This window comes from Hyla sarda, chromosome 10 (assembly GCF_029499605.1).
Source record: "Hyla sarda isolate aHylSar1 chromosome 10, aHylSar1.hap1, whole genome shotgun sequence".
Lineage (NCBI taxonomy): Eukaryota > Metazoa > Chordata > Amphibia > Anura > Hylidae > Hyla > Hyla sarda.
In genome coordinates, this window is record NC_079198.1 from 116,495,366 (window position 1) to 116,517,747 (window position 22,382).

At 38.6% G+C, this 22,382-nt stretch overlaps 1 protein-coding gene across 2 annotated transcripts in view; it reads left to right on the forward strand.

Moving 5' to 3' along the window:
- Nucleotides 1-22,382, forward strand: part of WNT4 (Wnt family member 4) — a 142,580-nt gene that overhangs the window by 22,696 nt on the left and 97,502 nt on the right. The window contains exon 1 of one of the 2 annotated variants that reach the window (XM_056542722.1): nt 21,489-21,945. The exons of the other annotated variant lie outside the window; for it this stretch is intronic. Within the exon in view, the coding sequence (XP_056398697.1) occupies nt 21,869-21,945 (77 nt within the window). The 5' untranslated portion in view covers nt 21,489-21,868. Of the gene's footprint in view, nt 1-21,488; nt 21,946-22,382 lie in introns of those variants that run through there. 2 annotated transcript variants of the gene reach the window in all.

Genomic DNA, 22,382 nt, shown 5'->3' on the forward strand with positions numbered 1-22,382 from the left:
CTATGATATATAGTGTTCTATGATATATAGAGTGTTCTATGATATATAGGCTTTGTTCTATGATATATAGTGTTCTATGATATATAGGCTGTGTTTTATGATATATAGTGTTCTATGATATATAGTGTGTTCTATGATATATAGTGTTCTATGATATATAGAGTGTTCTATGATATATAGTGTTCTATGATATATAGAGTGTTCTATGATATATAGTGTTCTATGATATATAGAGTGTTCTATGATATATAGGCTTTGTTCTATGATATATAGTGTTCTATGATATATAGGCTGTGTTTTATGACATATAGAGTGTTCTATGATATATAGTGTTCTACGATATATAGTGTTCTATGATATATAGAGTGTTCTATGATATATAGGCTTTGTTCTATGATATATAGTGTTCTATGATATATAGGCTGTGTTCTATGATATATAGTGTTCTATGATATATAGGCTGTGTTTTATGACATATAGAGTGTTCTATGATATATAGTGTTCTATGATATATAGGCTGTGTTCTATGACATATAGAGTGTTCTATGATATATAGTGTTCTATGATATATAGGCTGTGTTCTATGATATATAGTGTTCTATGATATATAGAGTGTTCTATGATATGTAGTGTTCTATGATATATAGTGTGTTCTATGATATATAGTGTTCTATGATATATAGTGTTCTATGATATATAGGCTGTGTTCTATGATATATAGAGTGTTCTATGATATATAGTGTGTTCTATGATATATAGAGTGTTCTATGATATATAGTGTGTTCTATGATATATAGAGTGTTCTATGATATATAGTGTTCTATGATATATAGGCTGTGTTCTTTGATATATAGAGTGTTCTATGATATATAGAGTGTTCTATGATATATAGTGTGTTCTATGATATATAGAGTGTTCTATGACATATATGGGGAGATTTATCAAAACCCGTGCAGAGGAAAAGTTGCCCAGTTGCCCATAGCAACCAATCAGCTTGCTTCTTTCATTATTAACCAGGCCTCTGTAAAATGAAAGAAGCGATCTGATTGGTTGCTATGGGCAACTGGGCAACTTTTCCTCTGGACGGGTTTTGATAAATCTCCCCCATAGTGTCTTCTATGACATATAGAGTGTTCTACGATATATAGTGTTCTATGATATATAGGCTGTGTTCTATGATATATAGTGTTCTATGATATATAGTGTGTTCTATGATATATAGGCTTTGTTCTATGATATATAGGCTTTGTTCTATGATATATAGGCTGTGTTCTATGATATAGAGTGTTCTATGATATAGTGTGTTCTATGATATATAGGCCGTGTTCTATGATATAGAGTGTTCTACGATATATAGTGTTCTATGATATATAGGCTGTGTTCTATGATATAGAGTGTTCTACGATATATAGTGTTCTATGATATATAGGCTGTGTTCTATGATATATAGTGTTCTATGATATATAGGCTGTGTTCTATGATATATAGAGTGTTCTATGATATATAGTCTGTGTTCTATGATATATAGTGTGTTCTATGATATATAGGCTTTGTTCTATGATATATAGGCTGTGTTCTATGATATATAGTGTTCTATGATATATAGTCTGTGTTCTATGATATATAGTGTGTTCTATGATATATAGGCTTTGTTCTATGATATATAGGCTGTGTTCTATGATATATAGTGTTCTATGATATATAGGCTGTGTTCTATGATATATAGTGTGTTCTATGATATATAGGCTTTGTTCTATGATATATAGGCTGTGTTCTATGATATATAGTGTTCTATGATATATAGGCTGTGTTCTATGATATATAGTGTTCTATGATATATAGGCTGTGTTCTATGATATATAGTGTTCTATGATATATAGTGTGTTCTATGATATATAGGCTTTGTTCTATGATATATAGGCTGTGTTCTATGATATATAGTGTTCTATGATATATAGGCTGTGTTCTATGATATATAGTGTTGTATGATATATAGGCTGTGTTCTATGATATATAGTGTTCTATGATATATAGTGTGTTCTATGATATATAGGCTTTGTTCTATGATATATAGGCTGTGTTCTATGATATATAGTGTTCTATGATATATAGTGTGTTCTATGATATATAGTGTTCTATGATATATAGGCTGTGTTCTATGATATATAGTGTTCTATGATATATAGGCTGTGTTCTATGATATAGAGTGTTCTATGATATATAGGCTGTGTTCTATGATATAGAGTGTTCTATGATATATAGGCTGTGTTCTATGATATATAGTGTTCTATGATATATAGGCTGTGTTCTATGATATAGAGTGTTCTATGATATATAGGCTGTGTTCTATGATATAGAGTGTTCTATGATATATAGGCTGTGTTCTATGATATATAGTGTTCTATGATATATAGGCTGTGTTCTATGATATAGAGTGTTCTATGATATATAGGCTGTGTTCTATGATATAGAGTGTTCTATGATATATAGGCTGTGTTCTATGATATATAGTGTTCTATGATATATAGGCTGTGCTCCAACATGGTCTGACATTCCGGCGTACTTTCAGCCCATGCGACTTTTTCAATGCATTTCAGTCTAAAATAGACTACAACGCATCATGTTCTAAAAATCCTCTAGAGCAAAAGTCGCAGAAAAGTCGCACATATTTAGAATGCGACTTTCTGTGCAACAAATTTAGACAGGAAAAAACAGTCTAAATCCTTTGATAAATCTCCCCCATAGTGTGTTCTGTAATATATAGGCTGTGTTCTATGATATATATATATATATATATATATATATATATATATATATATATATAGAGTGTTCTATAATATATAGGCTGTGTTCTATGACATATAGAGTGTTCTATGATATATAGGCTGTGTTCTATAATATATAGGCTGTGTTCTATGACATATAGAGTGTTATATGATATATATATATAGAGAGTGTTCTATAATATATAGGCTGTGTTCTATGATATATATATATAGAGAGTGTTCTATAATATATAGGCTGTGTTCTATGACATATAGAGTGTTCTATGATATATAGGCTGTGTTCTATGATATATATAGAGAGAGAGTGTTCTATAATATATAGGCTGTGTTCTATGACATATAGTGTGTTCTATAATATATAGGCTGTGTTCTATGATATATATATATATAGAGAGTGGTCTATAATATATAGGCTGTGTTCTATGACATATAGAGTGTTCTATGATATATAGGCTTTGTTCTATGATATATAGGCTGTGTTCTATGATATATAGTGTTCTATGATATATAGTGTGTTCTATGATATATAGTGTTCTATGATATATAGGCTGTGTTCTATGATATATAGTGTTCTATGATATATAGGCTGTGTTCTATGATATAGAGTGTTCTATGATATATAGTGTTCTATGATACATAGTGTGTTCTATGATATATAGTGTTCTATGATATATAGAGTGTTCTATGATATATAGGCTTTGTTCTATGATATATAGGCTGTGTTCTATGATATATAGTGTTCTATGATATATAGTGTGTTCTATGATATATAGTGTTCTATGATATATAGGCTGTGTTCTATGATATATAGTGTTCTATGATATATAGGCTGTGTTCTATGATATAGAGTGTTCTATGATATATAGGCTGTGTTCTATGATATAGAGTGTTCTATGATATATAGGCTGTGTTCTATGATATATAGTGTTCTATGATATATAGGCTGTGTTCTATGATATATAGTGTTCTATGATATATAGGCTGTGTTCTATGATATAGAGTGTTCTATGATATATAGGCTGTGTTCTATGATATATAGTGTTCTATGATATATAGGCTGTGTTCTATGATATAGAGTGTTCTATGATATATAGGCTGTGTTCTATGATATAGAGTGTTCTATGATATATAGGCTGTGTTCTATGATATATAGTGTTCTATGATATATAGGCTGTGTTCTATGATATAGAGTGTTCTACGATATATAGGCTGTGCTCCAACATGGTCTGACATTCCGGCGTACTTTCAGCCCATGCGACTTTTTCAATGCATTTCAGTCTAAAATAGACTACAACGCATCATGTTCTAAAAATCCTTTAGAGCAAAAGTCGCAGAAAAGTCGCACATATTTAGAATGCGACTTTCTGTGCAACAAATTTAGACAGGAAAAAACAGTCTAAATCCTTTGATAAATCTCCCCCATAGTGTGTTCTGTAATATATAGGCTGTGTTCTATGATATATATATATATATATATATATATATATATATATATATATATAGAGTGTTCTATAATATATAGGCTGTGTTCTATGACATATATAGATATATATATAGATATAGAGTGTTCTATAATATATAGGCTGTGTTCTATGACATATAGAGTGTTATATGATATATATATAGAGAGAGTGTTCTATAATATATAGGCTGTGTTCTATGATATATATATATATATATATAGAGAGAGTGTTCTATAATATATAGGCTGTGTTCTATGACATATAGAGTGTTCTATGATATATAGGCTGTGTTCTATGATATATATAGAGAGAGAGTGTTCTATAATATATAGGCTGTGTTCTATGACATATAGTGTGTTCTATAATATATAGGCTGTGTTCTATGATATATATATATAGAGAGAGAGTGTTCTATAATATATAGGCTGTGTTCTATGACATATAGAGTGTTCTATGATATATAGGCTGTGTTCTATGATATATAGGCTGTGTTCTATGATATATATATAGAGAGAGTGTTCTATGATATATAGGCTGTGTTCTATGACATATAGTGTGTTCTATAATATATAGGCTGTGTTCTATGATATATATATATATATATATATATAGAGAGAGAGAGAGAGAGAGAGAGAGAGAGAGAGAGAGAGTGTTCTATAATATATAGGCTGTGTTCTATGATATATATATATAGACAGTGTTCTATAATATATAGGCTGTGTTCTATGACATATAGAGTGTTCTATGATATATAGGCTGTGTTCTATGATATATAGGCTGTGTTCTATGACATATAGAGTGTTCTATGATATATAGTGTTCTATGATATATAGAGTGTTCTATGATATATAGGCTGTGTTCTATGACATATAGAGTGTTCTATGATATATAGAGTGTTCTATGATATATAGGCTGTGTTCTATGATATATAGTGTGTTCTATGATATATAGAGTGTTCTATTATATATAGAGTGTTCTATGATATATAGGCTCTGTTCTATGATATATAGAGTGTTCTATGATATATAGGCTCTGTTCAATGATATATAGAGTGTTCTATGATATATAAAGTGTTCTATGATATATAGTGTGTTCTATGATATATAGGCTGTGTTCTATGATATATAGAGTGTTCTATGATATATAAAGTGTTCTATGATATATAGTGTGTTCTATGATATATAGTGTGTTCTATGATATATAGTGTGTTCTATGATATATAGGCTGTGTTCTATGATATATTGTGTGTTCTATGATACATAGTGTGTTCTATGATACATAGTGTGTTCTATGATATATAGAGTGTTCTATGATATATAGGCTGTGTTCTATGATATATAGTGTGTTCTATGATATATAGTGTGTTCTATGACATATAGAGTGTTCTATGATATACAGTGTGTTCTATGATATATAGGCCGTGTTCTATGATATATAGTGTGTTCTATGATATATAGTGTGTTCTATGATATATAGTGTGTTCTATGATATATAGGCCGTGTTCTATGATATATAGTGTGTTCTATGATATATGGGCTCTGTTCTATGATATATAGAGTGTTCTATGATATATAGGCTGTGTTCTATGATATAGAGTGTTCTATGATATATAGGCTGTGTTCTATGATATAGAGTGTTCTATGATATATAGGCTGTGTTCTATGATATATAGTGTTCTATGATATATAGGCTGTGTTCTATGATATAGAGTGTTCTATGATATATAGGCTGTGTTCTATGATATAGAGTGTTCTATGATATATAGGCTGTGTTCTATGATATATAGTGTTCTATGATATATAGGCTGTGTTCTATGATATAGAGTGTTCTATGATATATAGGCTGTGTTCTATGATATAGAGTGTTCTATGATATATAGGCTGTGTTCTATGATATATAGTGTTCTATGATATATAGGCTGTGCTCCAACATGGTCTGACATTCCGGCGTACTTTCAGCCCATGCGACTTTTTCAATGCATTTCAGTCTAAAATAGACTACAACGCATCATGTTCTAAAAATCCTCTAGAGCAAAAGTCGCAGAAAAGTCGCACATATTTAGAATGCGACTTTCTGTGCAACAAATTTAGACAGGAAAAAACAGTCTAAATCCTTTGATAAATCTCCCCCATAGTGTGTTCTGTAATATATAGGCTGTGTTCTATGATATATATATATATATATATATATATATATATATATATATATATATATATATAGAGTGTTCTATAATATATAGGCTGTGTTCTATGACATATAGAGTGTTCTATGATATATAGGCTGTGTTCTATAATATATAGGCTGTGTTCTATGACATATAGAGTGTTATATGATATATATATAGAGAGAGTGTTCTATAATATATAGGCTGTGTTCTATGATATATATATATATAGAGAGTGTTCTATAATATATAGGCTGTGTTCTATGACATATAGAGTGTTCTATGATATATAGGCTGTGTTCTATGATATATATAGAGAGAGAGTGTTCTATAATATATAGGCTGTGTTCTATGACATATAGTGTGTTCTATAATATATAGGCTGTGTTCTATGATATATATATATATAGAGAGTGTTCTATAATATATAGGCTGTGTTCTATGACATATAGAGTGTTCTATGATATATAGGCTTTGTTCTATGATATATAGGCTGTGTTCTATGATATATAGTGTTCTATGATATATAGTGTGTTCTATGATATATAGTGTTCTATGATATATAGGCTGTGTTCTATGATATATAGTGTTCTATGATATATAGGCTGTGTTCTATGATATAGAGTGTTCTATGATATATAGTGTTCTATGATACATAGTGTGTTCTATGATATATAGTGTTCTATGATATATAGAGTGTTCTATGATATATAGGCTTTGTTCTATGATATATAGGCTGTGTTCTATGATATATAGTGTTCTATGATATATAGTGTGTTCTATGATATATAGTGTTCTATGATATATAGGCTGTGTTCTATGATATATAGTGTTCTATGATATATAGGCTGTGTTCTATGATATAGAGTGTTCTATGATATATAGGCTGTGTTCTATGATATAGAGTGTTCTATGATATATAGGCTGTGTTCTATGATATATAGTGTTCTATGATATATAGGCTGTGTTCTATGATATATAGTGTTCTATGATATATAGGCTGTGTTCTATGATATAGAGTGTTCTATGATATATAGGCTGTGTTCTATGATATATAGTGTTCTATGATATATAGGCTGTGTTCTATGATATAGAGTGTTCTATGATATATAGGCTGTGTTCTATGATATAGAGTGTTCTATGATATATAGGCTGTGTTCTATGATATATAGTGTTCTATGATATATAGGCTGTGTTCTATGATATAGAGTGTTCTACGATATATAGGCTGTGCTCCAACATGGTCTGACATTCCGGCGTACTTTCAGCCCATGCGACTTTTTCAATGCATTTCAGTCTAAAATAGACTACAACGCATCATGTTCTAAAAATCCTTTAGAGCAAAAGTCGCAGAAAAGTCGCACATATTTAGAATGCGACTTTCTGTGCAACAAATTTAGACAGGAAAAAACAGTCTAAATCCTTTGATAAATCTCCCCCATAGTGTGTTCTGTAATATATAGGCTGTGTTCTATGATATATATATATATATATATATATATATATATATATATATATATATATATAGAGTGTTCTATAATATATAGGCTGTGTTCTATGACATATATATATATATATAGATATAGAGTGTTCTATAATATATAGGCTGTGTTCTATGACATATAGAGTGTTATATGATATATATATAGAGAGAGTGTTCTATAATATATAGGCTGTGTTCTATGATATATATATATATATAGAGAGAGAGAGTGTTCTATAATATATAGGCTGTGTTCTATGACATATAGAGTGTTCTATGATATATAGGCTGTGTTCTATGATATATATAGAGAGAGAGTGTTCTATAATATATAGGCTGTGTTCTATGACATATAGTGTGTTCTATAATATATAGGCTGTGTTCTATGATATATATATATAGAGAGAGAGTGTTCTATAATATATAGGCTGTGTTCTATGACATATAGAGTGTTCTATGATATATAGGCTGTGTTCTATGATATATAGGCTGTGTTCTATGATATATATATAGAGAGAGTGTTCTATGATATATAGGCTGTGTTCTATGACATATAGTGTGTTCTATAATATATAGGCTGTGTTCTATGATATATATATATATATATATATATATATAGAGAGAGAGAGAGAGAGAGAGAGAGAGAGAGAGTGTTCTATAATATATAGGCTGTGTTCTATGATATATATATATAGACAGTGTTCTATAATATATAGGCTGTGTTCTATGACATATAGAGTGTTCTATGATATATAGGCTGTGTTCTATGATATATAGGCTGTGTTCTATGACATATAGAGTGTTCTATGATATATAGTGTTCTATGATATATAGAGTGTTCTATGATATATAGGCTGTGTTCTATGACATATAGAGTGTTCTATGATATATAGAGTGTTCTATGATATATAGGCTGTGTTCTATGATATATAGTGTGTTCTATGATATATAGAGTGTTCTATTATATATAGAGTGTTCTATGATATATAGGCTCTGTTCTATGATATATAGAGTGTTCTATGATATATAGGCTCTGTTCAATGATATATAGAGTGTTCTATGATATATAAAGTGTTCTATGATATATAGTGTGTTCTATGATATATAGGCTGTGTTCTATGATATATAGAGTGTTCTATGATATATAAAGTGTTCTATGATATATAGTGTGTTCTATGATATATAGTGTGTTCTATGATATATAGTGTGTTCTATGATATATAGGCTGTGTTCTATGATATATTGTGTGTTCTATGATACATAGTGTGTTCTATGATACATAGTGTGTTCTATGATATATAGAGTGTTCTATGATATATAGGCTGTGTTCTATGATATATAGTGTGTTCTATGATATATAGTGTGTTCTATGACATATAGAGTGTTCTATGATATACAGTGTGTTCTATGATATATAGGCCGTGTTCTATGATATATAGTGTGTTCTATGATATATAGTGTGTTCTATGATATATAGTGTGTTCTATGATATATAGGCCGTGTTCTATGATATATAGTGTGTTCTATGATATATGGGCTCTGTTCTATGATATATAGAGTGTTCTATGATATATAGGCTGTGTTCTATGATATATAGAGTGTTCTATGATATATAGGCTGTGTTCTATGACATATAGAGTGTTCTATGATATATAGGCTGTGTTCTATGATATATAGGCTCTGTTCTATGATATATAGGCTGTGTTCTATGACATATAGAGTGTTCTATGATATATAGGCTCGGTTCTATGATATATAGGCTGTGTTCTATGACATATAGAGTGTTCTATGATATATAGAGTGTTCTATGATATATAGGCTGTGTTCTATGATATATAGAGTGTTCTATGATATATAGGCTGTGTTCTATGATATATAGGCTGTGTTCTATGATATATAGGCTCTGTTCTATGACATATAGAGTGTTCTATGATATATAGGCTCTGTTCTATGACATATAGAGTGTTCTACGCATATATGGATGTTGGACTACATGTACTAGGCATCATGCAAACATTAAGTGGTATACCAGGACCAAATGTATACAGTCTATATCACAACCTGTGTTACGCCGAGCGCTCCAGGTCGCCGCTCCTCCCCGGAGCGCTCACGGCGTCTCTCTCCCTGCAGCGCCCCGGTCGGTTCCGCTGACCGGGAGCGCTGCACTGTCATGGCCGTCGGGGATGCGATTCGCACAGCGGGACGCGCCCGCTTGCGAATCGCGTCCCAAGTCACTTACCTGTCCCGGTCCCCGGCTGTCATGCTCTGGCGCGCGCGGCTCCGCTCTCTAGGGCGCGCGCGCGCCAGCTCTCTAGATTTAAAGGGCCAGTGCACCAATGATGGTGCCTGGCCCAATCTTCCCAATTAGCTTGTTTAGTTTCCACCTGTGCACTCCCTACTTATACCTCACTTCCCCTGCACTCCCTTGCCGGATCTTGTTGCCCTTGTGCCTAGTGAAAGCGTTCCCTTGTGTGTTCCTAGCCTGTGTTCCAGACCTCCTGCCGTTGCCCCTGACTACGATCCTTGCTGCCTGCCCTGACCTTCTGCTACGTCCGACCTTGCTCTTGCCTTATCCCTTGTACCATGCCTATCTCAGCAGTCAGAGAGGTTGAGCCGTTGCCGGTGGATACGACCTGGTTGCTACCGCCGCTGCAAGACCATCCCGCTTTGCGGCGGGCTCTGGTGAAAACCAGTAGCTACTTAGAATCGGTCCACCAACACGGTCCACGCCAAACCCTCTCTGACACAGAGGATCCACCTCCAGCCTGCCGAGTCGTGACAGTAGATCCGGCCATGGATTCCGCTGAGGTGCCGCTGTCAAGTCTTGCCGACATTTCCACGGTGATTGCCCAGCAATCCTTAATGATCACCCAACAAAATCACCAGCTGGCATACTTGACCACCGTGACACAGCAACTTCAGTCACAGATACAGCAGCTGCTGCCACAGATACAGCAACTTCAGTCACAGACACAGCAGCTGCAACTGCAACAACCATCTCCTCCGCCGGCTCCTGCAACTCCTCCGCAGCGACCGGCCGCTCCTAACCCCTGCTTGTCCCTGCCGGACAAATTTGATGGGGACTCTAGACTCTGCCGTGGTCTCCTGCCTGGGAAGGCCCTGCCATGTGCCACACCGCTCGGAGCACCTCTCTCACAGTATCCTTTGCAATCCACCCCTGTGCCTCCCGCCGAGGAGGCTATGCAAGTGGATCGGTCCCGCCTGACCCCTGAAGAGAGGACTCGCCGCAGGAAGAAAGAAGATTTACTTCTATACTGCACTGTGCGTTACCGCACAGAACCCCTGTTCTTGAGCATGGAACTTTTTGTTTTGCCCAAATGCTCCTCTGAAGTCCTCCTCGGTCTGCCATGGCTCCAACCCCCATCCTCTGCCCTTGTCTGGACCACCGGGGAGATCGGGAGCTGGGGTGCTTCTTGCTACAGAAAGTGCCTCACGTCTGCTCCCAGTCCCGTCAGTCAAGCCTCTGTGTCTCCCCCTTTACCTGGCCTCCCCAAGGCCTGTCTGGACTATGCTGTGTCTCCTCCTCACGGCTCCCGTCCTGTTGACACTCTGCCCCGTGCCGGGCTTGACCCTCTGCCCTCCCTCCCCACCCCCACGCCTTCTTGTGTGCCCGCTGTTGATGTGGTTTCCCGGGGCTTCGCCACCATCTGGAGAAAGACTCTGAAATTCCTCATGTTGGCCTCATCCCGGGTGAAGAGGCTTGCCGGAAAAAAGAGAAGAGCTCCTCCTATTTTTGTGTGGCTCTCCGCCAAGTATTTCGGCTTCCGTGTCCCCAGTTTTTATCTCGGACCATGTTATCTTGGACCCTTTGTAGTCGAGTGCTCAGAGGAGAGATCTTGGGAACCTGAGGACAACATCCTGGACAAAAGTCTTATCCTCAGGTTCTCAGGCTCCAAGATGAGGGGGAGACCCAAGGGGGGGGGTACTGTTACGCCGAGCGCTCCGGGTCCCCGCTCCTCCCCGGAGCGCTCACGGCGTCTCTCTCCCTGCAGCGCCCCGGTCGGTCCCGCTGACCGGGAGCGCTGCACTGTCATGGCCGTCGGGGATGCGATTCGCACAGCGGGACGCGCCCGCTTGCGAATCGCGTCCCAAGTCACTTACCTGTCCCGGTCCCCGGCTGTCATGCTCTGGCGCACGCGGCTCCGCTCTCTAGGGCGCGCGCGCGCCAGCTCTCTAGATTTAAAGGGCCAGTGCACCAATGATGGTGCCTGGCCCAATCTTCCCAATTAGCTTGTTTAGTTTCCACCTGTGCACTCCCTACTTATACCTCACTTCCCCTGCACTCCCTTGCCGGATCTTGTTGCCCTTGTGCCTAGTGAAAGCGTTCCCTTGTGTGTTCCTAGCCTGTGTTCCAGACCTCCTGCCGTTGCCCCTGACTACGATCCTTGCTGCCTGCCCTGACCTTCTGCTACGTCCGACCTTGCTCTTGCCTTATCCCTTGTACCGTGCCTATCTCAGCAGTCAGAGAGGTTGAGCCGTTGCCGGTGGATACGACCTGGTTGCTACCGCCGCTGCAAGACCATCCCGCTTTGCGGCGGGCTCTGGTGAAAACCAGTAGCTACTTAGAACCGGTCCACCAACACGGTCCACGCCAAACCCTCTCTGACACAGAGGATCCACCTCCAGCCTGCCGAGTCGTGACAACCTGTCTAGAGAAAAAGATCGCTGCTTTCATTTTTAACAAGACCTGTGAAAAAGGAACGAAGCGATCTGATTGGTTGCTATGGGCAACTCAGCAACTTTTCCTCTGGACAGGTTTTGATCAATCTCCCCTAATATATATTGATAGAGCTATATATTAATGGTTTGGAATTCGTATAACATAAATGCATGCATGTCAATGTTCGTGGATGTCTACACTTCCAAAAATCTGTAATTCTGGATAATTGGATTGTCACAATATTACTGTATTGTGTTGGTACAACTTACATTTTTCCGCCTTCCAACTGCACTTGAAGTAAATAAGACAGACAGGAGAGTGACCATGAGAAAGGAATCCCCACAAATCTCGGGTGAATGAAACGTTTGGTTAAAAGGGTACTCCGCCCCTAGACATCTTATCCACTTTCCAAAGGATAGGGGATAAAATGTCAGATCGCCGGGGTCCCGCCGCTGGGGACTCCCGCAATATAGCAAGCAGCACCCACCTGTAACTGCTTCCGGAAGCGCTGGAGGCTCTCAGGCTAATTCCTCCCAACCACGGGGACGGAAGATCGTGAAGTCACGACTCCACCCCCGTGTGATGTCACGCCCCACCCCCTCAATGCAAGTCTATGGGAGGGGGGGGCGTGACGGATGCCACGCCCCCTCCCATAGACTTGCATTGAGGGGCGGGGCGTGATGTCACACGGGGCGGAGTTGTGATGTCACGATCTTCTGGGAATACCCATTAAGTTAAAAGGAGTGAAGATCCAACAACCCGGAGCTCTTCTTCTTTGGGCATGTCACCCTGTCCACTCAATGGGAACCCCCATATTGCCCTGTATATAGTGTAGAGGGGGACGAGTTTCCCCATTTGGAGTTTACTTTCAGTTGCTGCTGTGTGCAGATCTCCATGTGAGTACAGTGTGGAAAGGAGCTAGAAGAAGTGTGAAGTGATTCCAAGGGAAGCCTGAAGAAAAGTTCTCATCACTCAACCCCGCCATTCTGCAAGTGTTCCCCGTACAGGAGTTAGTAAATTATACCCTGGCAGTGTCAGTAATTGGACCTTAATCTCCAAGTCTCAAGTGTCCAGTCTATCTAATTCAAGTGGGTGAAAAGCACCAAAAGTCCCAGCAAGGCAACAGGGCTCCCATGGGTTACACTGAATCCATCTACACCTGCCTCAGTTAGAGACAGTTATCCATAACCCAGCATTGGTGTGTTTATTGGACCGTGCCTGTCCCAGGAGAAGCTGTCTCCACCTTGGACTGTGTATAGGCTAACGGTGCCCTGGCGTCACAACCTGACAAGTATACCTTGCACCCCTTTTGTTACCACAGGACCTGATTTACAGGGCAATGTTGGCCTGTTTGGCCTATAATCACTCCATGTAATAGGGCCATTACGGCTGGTTAATATAGAGCTCTGAGATGTTGGGATATTGCCCTTTAACACTTCAATAGGCACTTCTATTAAAAAAAAAAAAATCATATGTCATAGGGACATTCCTAGGTTTTGATCAGTCAGGTTTTAGGTTTTCAGACCCCAACCAATCAATAGAACGAGCTGAGAGAAGTGCACGCTTAGTGAGTAATTCCCATGTCTGCTTTCTGTTAGTTCCTTTGCCTAATTAAGATGCTTTCAAACAGAATATAAAGGTGAAGTTTTATCTTGGGCCATTAATCTCTGTGTTAGCTGAAGTTTACATGTGACTGAGACAGTCTCATAATGTAAGTCTATAGGACCATCTCACTCACACAGACACAGAGCAGGGAGTGAAGCGTGCAGTAGTGGGCTTCTCTCCCGGATCGTTCTAGTTCGTGGTCTGACCCCAATGGGTAAAATCTTTTCTAATGACTGGTTCACTAAAGTACAGAAGTGATCCTATGTGGACTGGTATCGGACCTGTTGAGCTGTCACTATTCCGTGTTCTACAGTGCTCAGCTTCAGTTTACCTTGGCCAATGGATCCTAATATGGCTAGTGATTTGTGAATTAAAAAATATGGTGAACAAATATATTAACTATCACACTTGAATATATATATATATATATATATATATATATATATATATATTATAGGCCAATAAACTTGTGCTGCATTTATCTGTTATCACTCATACTACAACAATATCTATTATGATGATGGTGATGAAGAAAAAGTATTATTATTATTATTATTGTTATTATTGTGTTATCCATCAGCATTATTACTATAGCAATGTCACGATGCCGGCTGGCAGGAGGTGGATCCTCTGTGCCAGAGAGGGATTGGCGTGGACCGTGCTAGTGGACCGGTTCTAAGTCACTACTGGTTTTCACCAGAGCCCGCCGCAAAGCGGGATGGTCTTGCTGCGGCGGTAGTGACCAGGTCGTATCCACTAGCAACGGCTCAACCTCTCTGGCTGCTGAAGATAGGCGCGGTACAAGGGAGTAGACAGAAGCAAGGTCGGACGTAGCAGAAGGTCGGGGGCAGGCGGCAAGGTTCGTAGTCAGGGTGGATAGCAGAAGTTCTGGTACACAGGCTTTGGACACACTAAACGCTTTCACTGGCACAAGGCAACAAGATCCGGCAAGGGAGTGCATGGGAGGAGGTCAGATATAGTCAGGGACCAGGTGGAAGCCAATTAAGCTAATTGGGCCAGGCACCAATCATTGGTGCACTGGCCCTTTAAGTCTCAGGGAGCTGGCGCGCGCGCGCCCTAGAGAGCGGAGCCGCGCGCGCCAGCACATGACAGCAGGGGACGGGAACGGGTAAGTGACCTGGGATGCGATTCGCGAGCGGGCGCATCCCGCTGTGCGAATCGCATCCCCGACGGCCATGACAGTGCAGCGCTCCCGGTCAGCGGGACCGACCGGGGCGCTGCGGAGAGAGAGACGCCGTACGCGCTCCGGGGAGGAGCGGGGACCCGGAGCGCTAGGCGTAACAGTACCCCCCCCCCTTAGGTCTCCCCTTCTCTTTGTCCGGTAACTGCCCCCCCTGGGATGAGGACACCGGGAAAGGATGGAGGGATTCCTCAACGGCAGGCAGTACAGCAGGAGTGGGAATGGGGAGGGAGGGCAGAGGGCGAGGCCTGGCACGGGGCAGTGTGACACCAGGACGAGGGCCACGAGGAGGCACCGAGGCTTGACTGACTGGACTGGGAGGGGGGGAGAGGCACTTCTTAAGGCGGGCAGAGTCCATAACGACCTTAGGGAGACCGGATACAGGAGGAACCACAGGGTCACGGCAGGGAGTACTGGGAACCGGTTTAAGGCAGTCCTTGAAGCAAGAGGTACCCCAGCTCTTGATCTCCCCTGAGGACCAATCCAGGGTTGGGGAATGGTGTTGAAGCCAGGGTAGTCCAAGGAGAATTTCAGAAAAGCAATTGGAGAGGACCAAAAACTCAATTTTCTCATGATGAGGTCCGATGCACATTAGGAGGGGCTCCGTGCGGAAACGCACGGTGCAATCCAACCTGGCTCCGTTGACCGCGGAAATGTGGAGTGGCTTGACAAGACGGGTCACCGGGATGCGGAATTTATTCACCAAGGACTCCCGAATAAAATTCCCAGAGGCACCAGAGTCCAGGCAGGCCACGGCTGAGAGGGAAGAGCTGGCTGAAGAAGAAATCCGTACAGGCACCGTGAGACGTGGAGAAGCCGACTTAGCATCAAGAGACGCCACACCCACGAGAGCTGGGTGCGAGCGTGCGTTTCCCAGACGTGGAGGACGGATAGGGCAATCCACCAAAAAATGTTCGGTACTGGCACAGTACAGACAAAGATTCTCTTCCTTACGGCGATTCCTCTCTTCCAGGGTCAGGCGAGACCGATCCACTTGCATGGCCTCCTCGGCGGGAGGCCTAGGCGCAGATTGCAATGGAGACTGTGGGAGAGGTGTCCAGAGATCTAAGTCTTTTTCCTGGCGGAGCTCTTGATGCCTCTCAGAAAAACGCATGTCAATGCGAGTGGCTAGATGAATGAGTTCATGCAGATTAGCAGGAGTATCTCGTGCGGCCAGAACATCTTTAATGTTGCTGGATAGGCCTTTTTTAAAGGTCGCGCAGAGGGCCTCATTATTCCAGGAAAGTTCAGAAGCAAGAGTACGGAATTGTATGGCGTACTCGCCAACGGAAGAATTACCCTGGACCAGGTTCAGCAGGGCAGTCTCAGCAGAAGAGGCTCGGGCAGGTTCCTCAAAGACACTTCGAATTTCCGAGAAGAAGGAGTGTACAGAGGCAGTGACGGGGTCATTGCGGTCCCAGAGCGGTGTGGCCCATGACAGGGCTTTTCCAGACAGAAGGCTGACTACGAAAGCCACCTTAGACCTTTCAGTAGGAAACTGGTCCGACATCATCTCCAAGTGCAGGGAACATTGCGAAAGAAAGCCACGGCAAAACTTAGAGTCCCCATCAAATTTATCCGGCAAGGACAGGCGGAGGCTAGGAGTGGCCACTCGCTGCGGAAGGGGTGCAGGAGCTGGCGGAGGAGATGATTGCTGCTGAAGTTGCGACTGAAGTTGCTGCACAATGGTGAATACTTCCGACAGCTGGTGGGTTAGATGGGCGATCTGTCGGGATTGCTGGGCGACCACCGTGGTGATATCAGAGATATAAGGCAGAGGGACGTCAGCGGGATCCATGGCCGGATCTACTGTCACGATGCCGGCTGGCAGGAGGTGGATCCTCTGTGCCAGAGAGGGATTGGCGTGGACCGTGCTAGTGGACCGGTTCTAAGTCACTACTGGTTTTCACCAGAGCCCGCCGCAAAGCGGGATGGTCTTGCTGCGGCGGTAGTGACCAGGTCGTATCCACTAGCAACGGCTCAACCTCTCTGGCTGCTGAAGATAGGCGCGGTACAAGGGAGTAGACAGAAGCAAGGTCGGACGTAGCAGAAGGTCGGGGGCAGGCGGCAAGGTTCGTAGTCAGGGTGGATAGCAGAAGTTCTGGTACACAGGCTTTGGACACACAAACGCTTTCACTGGCACAAGGCAACAAGATCCGGCAAGGGAGTGCATGGGAGGAGGTCAGATATAGTCAGGGACCAGGTGGAAGCCAATTAAGCTAATTGGGCCAGGCACCAATCATTGGTGCACTGGCCCTTTAAGTCTCAGGGAGCTGGCGCGCGCGCGCCCTAGAGAGCGGAGCCGCGCGCGCCAGCACATGACAGCAGGGGACGGGAACGGGTAAGTGACCTGGGATGCGATTCGCGAGCGGGCGCATCCCGCTGTGCGAATCGCATCCCCGACGGCCATGACAGTGCAGCGCTCCCGGTCAGCGGGACCGACCGGGGCGCTGCGGAGAGAGAGACGCCGTACGCGCTCCGGGGAGGAGCGGGGACCCGGAGCGCTAGGCGTAACAAGCAAAATGTATTATTACTAATTATTATTATCATCATCATCATTATTATTATTTATCATCATTACTACTAGCACAATATTTATTATTATTATTATTATTATTATTATTATTACTATTATATTAATCATTATTTTTATTATCATCATTGTGTTATCTATCAGCAGTACTACTATTAGAATTGATTTATTATCTATTATTATCATTGTGTTGTCAGCAGTACTACTATCACAATATTTATTATTATTATTATCATCGTCATCATCATTGTGTTATCTATCAGCAGTACTATCAATGTTAATTTATTATTAATATTAACTATTATTATTATGATTATGTTATCAGCAGTACTACACTGTGTTTATTCTATTATTATTTTATTATTCTCATCATCATGGTGATATCAGCAGTAGTACTATCAGGGTTAATTATTATCATGATAATTATGATGATGATTATTATTATTATTTTATTACTTTTATTCCTATATTATTATTCTGTTATTATCTTTACTCCTCTGAGTCTAAGAGCTGTGTGAATTATAATTATGCTATCAGCAGTAATAATCTGTGTTTATTAGTTAATTAAGATTATTATGATGATGATTATTAATTTTATTATATTATTATTTTCCTCATCCTTACTCCTGTGTGGTTATAAATAGGCAGCAGAGCTGTGTGATTTATCATTATGCTATCAGCAGTACTTCTCTTACTATTATTATTATTATTACTATTATTATTATTGTTATTATTACTACTATTATTATTATTATTATTACTATTATTATTACTATTATTATTATTATTATTCTATTATCCTCCTCCTGGGTCTCAGAGCTGTGTGATTTATCATTATGTTATCAGCAGTACTTCTCTTACTATTATTATTATTACTATTATTATTAATATTATGATCACTATTATTATTACTATTATTATTATTATGATTATTATTATTATTACTATTATTATTATTATTATTTTGTTATTATCCTCCTGGGTCTCAGAGCTGTGTGATTTATCATTATACTTCTCTTACTATTATTATTATTACTATTATTATTACTATTATTATCACTATTAGTATTCTATTATCATCCTCCTGGGTCTCATTATATTATCAGCAGTACTTCTCTTACTATTATTATTATTATTACTATTATTATTAATATTATGATTACTATTATTATTACTATTATTATTATTACTATTATTATCACTATTAGTATTCTATTATCATCCTCCTGGGTCTCATTATGCTTTCAGCAGTACTTCTATTATTATTATTATTATTATTATTATTATTATTACTATTATTATTATTATTATTATTATTTTTATTATTATTCTGTTCTCATCCTCTGGGTCTCATTATGCTATCAGCAGTACTCCTCTTACTATTATTACTATTATTATTATTATTACTATTATTATTATTATTACTATTATTATTATTATTATTATTAGTCTATGATCATCCTCTGGGTCTCATTATGCTATCAGCAGTACTCCTCTTACTATTATTATTATTATTATTATTAGTCTATGATCATCCTCTGGGTCTCATTATGCTATCAGCAGTACTCCTCTTACTATTATTATTATTATTATTAGTCTATGATCATCCTCTGGGTCTCATTATATTATCAGCAGTACTTCTCTTACTATTATTATTATTATTATTATTATTATTATTATTATTATTACTATTATTATTATTATTATTATTAGTCTATGATCATCCTCTGGGTATCATTATATTATCAGCAGTACTTCTCTTACTATTATTATTATTATTATTATTATTATTATTATTAGTCTATGATCATCCTCTGGGTATCATTATATTATCAGCAGTACTTCTCTTACTATTATTATTATTATTATTATTATTATTATTATTAGTCTATGATCATCCTCTGGGTATCATTATATTATCAGCAGTACTTCTCTTACTATTATTATTATTATTATTATTATTATTATTAGTCTATGATCATCCTCTGGGTATCATTATATTATCAGCAGTACTTCTCTTACTATTATTACTATTATTATTATTATTAGTCTATGATCATCCTCTGGGTCTCATTATATTATTAGCAGTACTTCTCTTACTATTATTACTATTATTATTATTATTACTATTATTATTACTATTATTATTATTATTATTATTATTATTATTAGTCTATGATCATCCTCTGGGTCTCATTATGCTATCAGCAGTACTTCTCTTACTATTATTATTATTATTATTATGATTATTATTATTATTAGTCTATGATCATCCTCTGGGTCTCATTATATTATTAGCAGTACTTCTCTTACTATTATTACTATTATTATTATTATTACTATTATTATTACTATTATTATTATTATTATTATTAGTCTATGATCATCCTCTGGGTCTCATTATATTATCAGCAGTACTTCTCTTACTATTATTATTATTAGTCTATGATCATCCTCTGGGTATCATTATGCTATCAGCAGTACTTCTCTTACTATTATTATTATTATTATTAGTCTATGATCACCCTCTGGGTCTCATTATATTATCAGCAGTACTTCTCTTACTATTATTATTATTATTATTCTGTTCTCATCCTCTGGGTCTCATTATATTATCAGCAGTACTTCTCTTACTATTATTACTATTATTATTATTATGATTATTATTAGTCTATGATCATCCTCTGGGTCTCATTATGCTATCAGCAGTACTCCTCTTACTATTATTATGATTATTATTATTATTAGTCTATGATCATCCTCTGGGTCTCATTATATTATTAGCAGTACTTCTCTTACTATTATTATTATTATTATTATTATTACTATTATTATTACTATTATTATTATTATTATTATTATTATTAGTCTATGATCATCCTCTGGGTCTCATTATGCTATCAGCAGTACTTCTCTTACTATTATTATTATTATTATTAGTCTATGATCACCCTCTGGGTCTCATTATATTATCAGCAGTACTTCTCTTACTATTATTATTATTATTATTATTATTATTATTATTATTCTATGATCATCCTCTGGGTCTCATTATGCTATCAGCAGTACTTCTCTTACTATTATTATTATTATTATTATTAGTCTATGATCATCCTCTGGGTCTCATTATATTATTAGCAGTACTTCTCTTACTATTATTATGATTATTATTATTATTAGTCTATGATCATCCTCTGGGTCTCATTATATTATTAGCAGTACTCCTCTTACTATTATTATTATTATTATTATTATTCTGTTCTCATCCTCTGGGTCTCATTATGCTATCAGCAGTACTCCTCCATTATTATCATTGTGTTATGGAGCTGTTCTCCCCACAATCACAGAGCCCCAGCTCCAAGCTGCCCCGTCTCCTCCGCTGTCAGGGCTATGAATGAAGCCACAGGCTGTTCTCCGGACTGTACTATCCTGTCCCTCCCCAGGAGGGGTGTGTGAGCCCTATAACCCCGCCCGGGTATCACATCCCGGCCCCGCCCCTTACTCCTCCTCCCCTGTGCCCCCCCCTCTCTCTCGTAGTTGCTCCATCCCGGGACTCGTGCAGCGGAGCTGACATTCTGCGCCTGACCCAGGCAGGAGGAGGCAGTGCAGCTATAGGATTGTGCCATGCTGTGCCCAGCCAGCTGCTGCCACCATCTACAGTCACTGTGCTGATGCCACCTGCACTTCCCTACTAAGGAAGGATCCCTCACTCTTTCTTCCCAGGACCACCATACCCAGCTGTCTGCCAGCTTCACCCTCCAGGACTGGCACATACCTCTGCCCTGTCCTGATCTGCTCCTGGATCATTACCCGAGAGGAGGCTGGACTGGGTCACTCTCTAGCTTTTTTGGATATTGACCACTGAGGACCTACAACAACCTGCTCTATACAATTTCTATTTCTACACATTCATTTTTTGGGGGAAAAAAAAAAAATCCCCAAGTTCCCCAGGATGACCCCTGAATACTTCTTGAGGTCCTTGTTGATGATGATTTTAGCAGTTTTCTCCGCCAATGCTAGCAACTGGCTGTAAGTTATATATATATATATATGTGTATTATATACTTTTATCTTCTATTTAAGGTGTCACTATAAGACAATGGTATATGGATTCTATAGGGGGCCCCAACATGAAGTATAGGGACTGCCCAGGTAGTGATGTCTCACCTGCTACAGGTCATAGGTCATAGTCTAGCCTGGGCTCAATTACTTCCCAATGAAAGGTCTATGACAGTGGTCTCCAAACTGCGGACCTCCAGATGTTGCAAAACTACAACTCCCAGCATGCCCGGACAGCCAACGGCTGTCCGGGCATGCTGGGAGTTGTAGTTTTGCAACATCTGGAGGCCCGCAGGTTGGAGACCACTGGTCTATGAGATCATTGATCAGATATTATCATTATCATTATTATTATTATTATTATTATTATTATTAGTGTCCTATGTATCCAGTAGTAGCTCACTGGA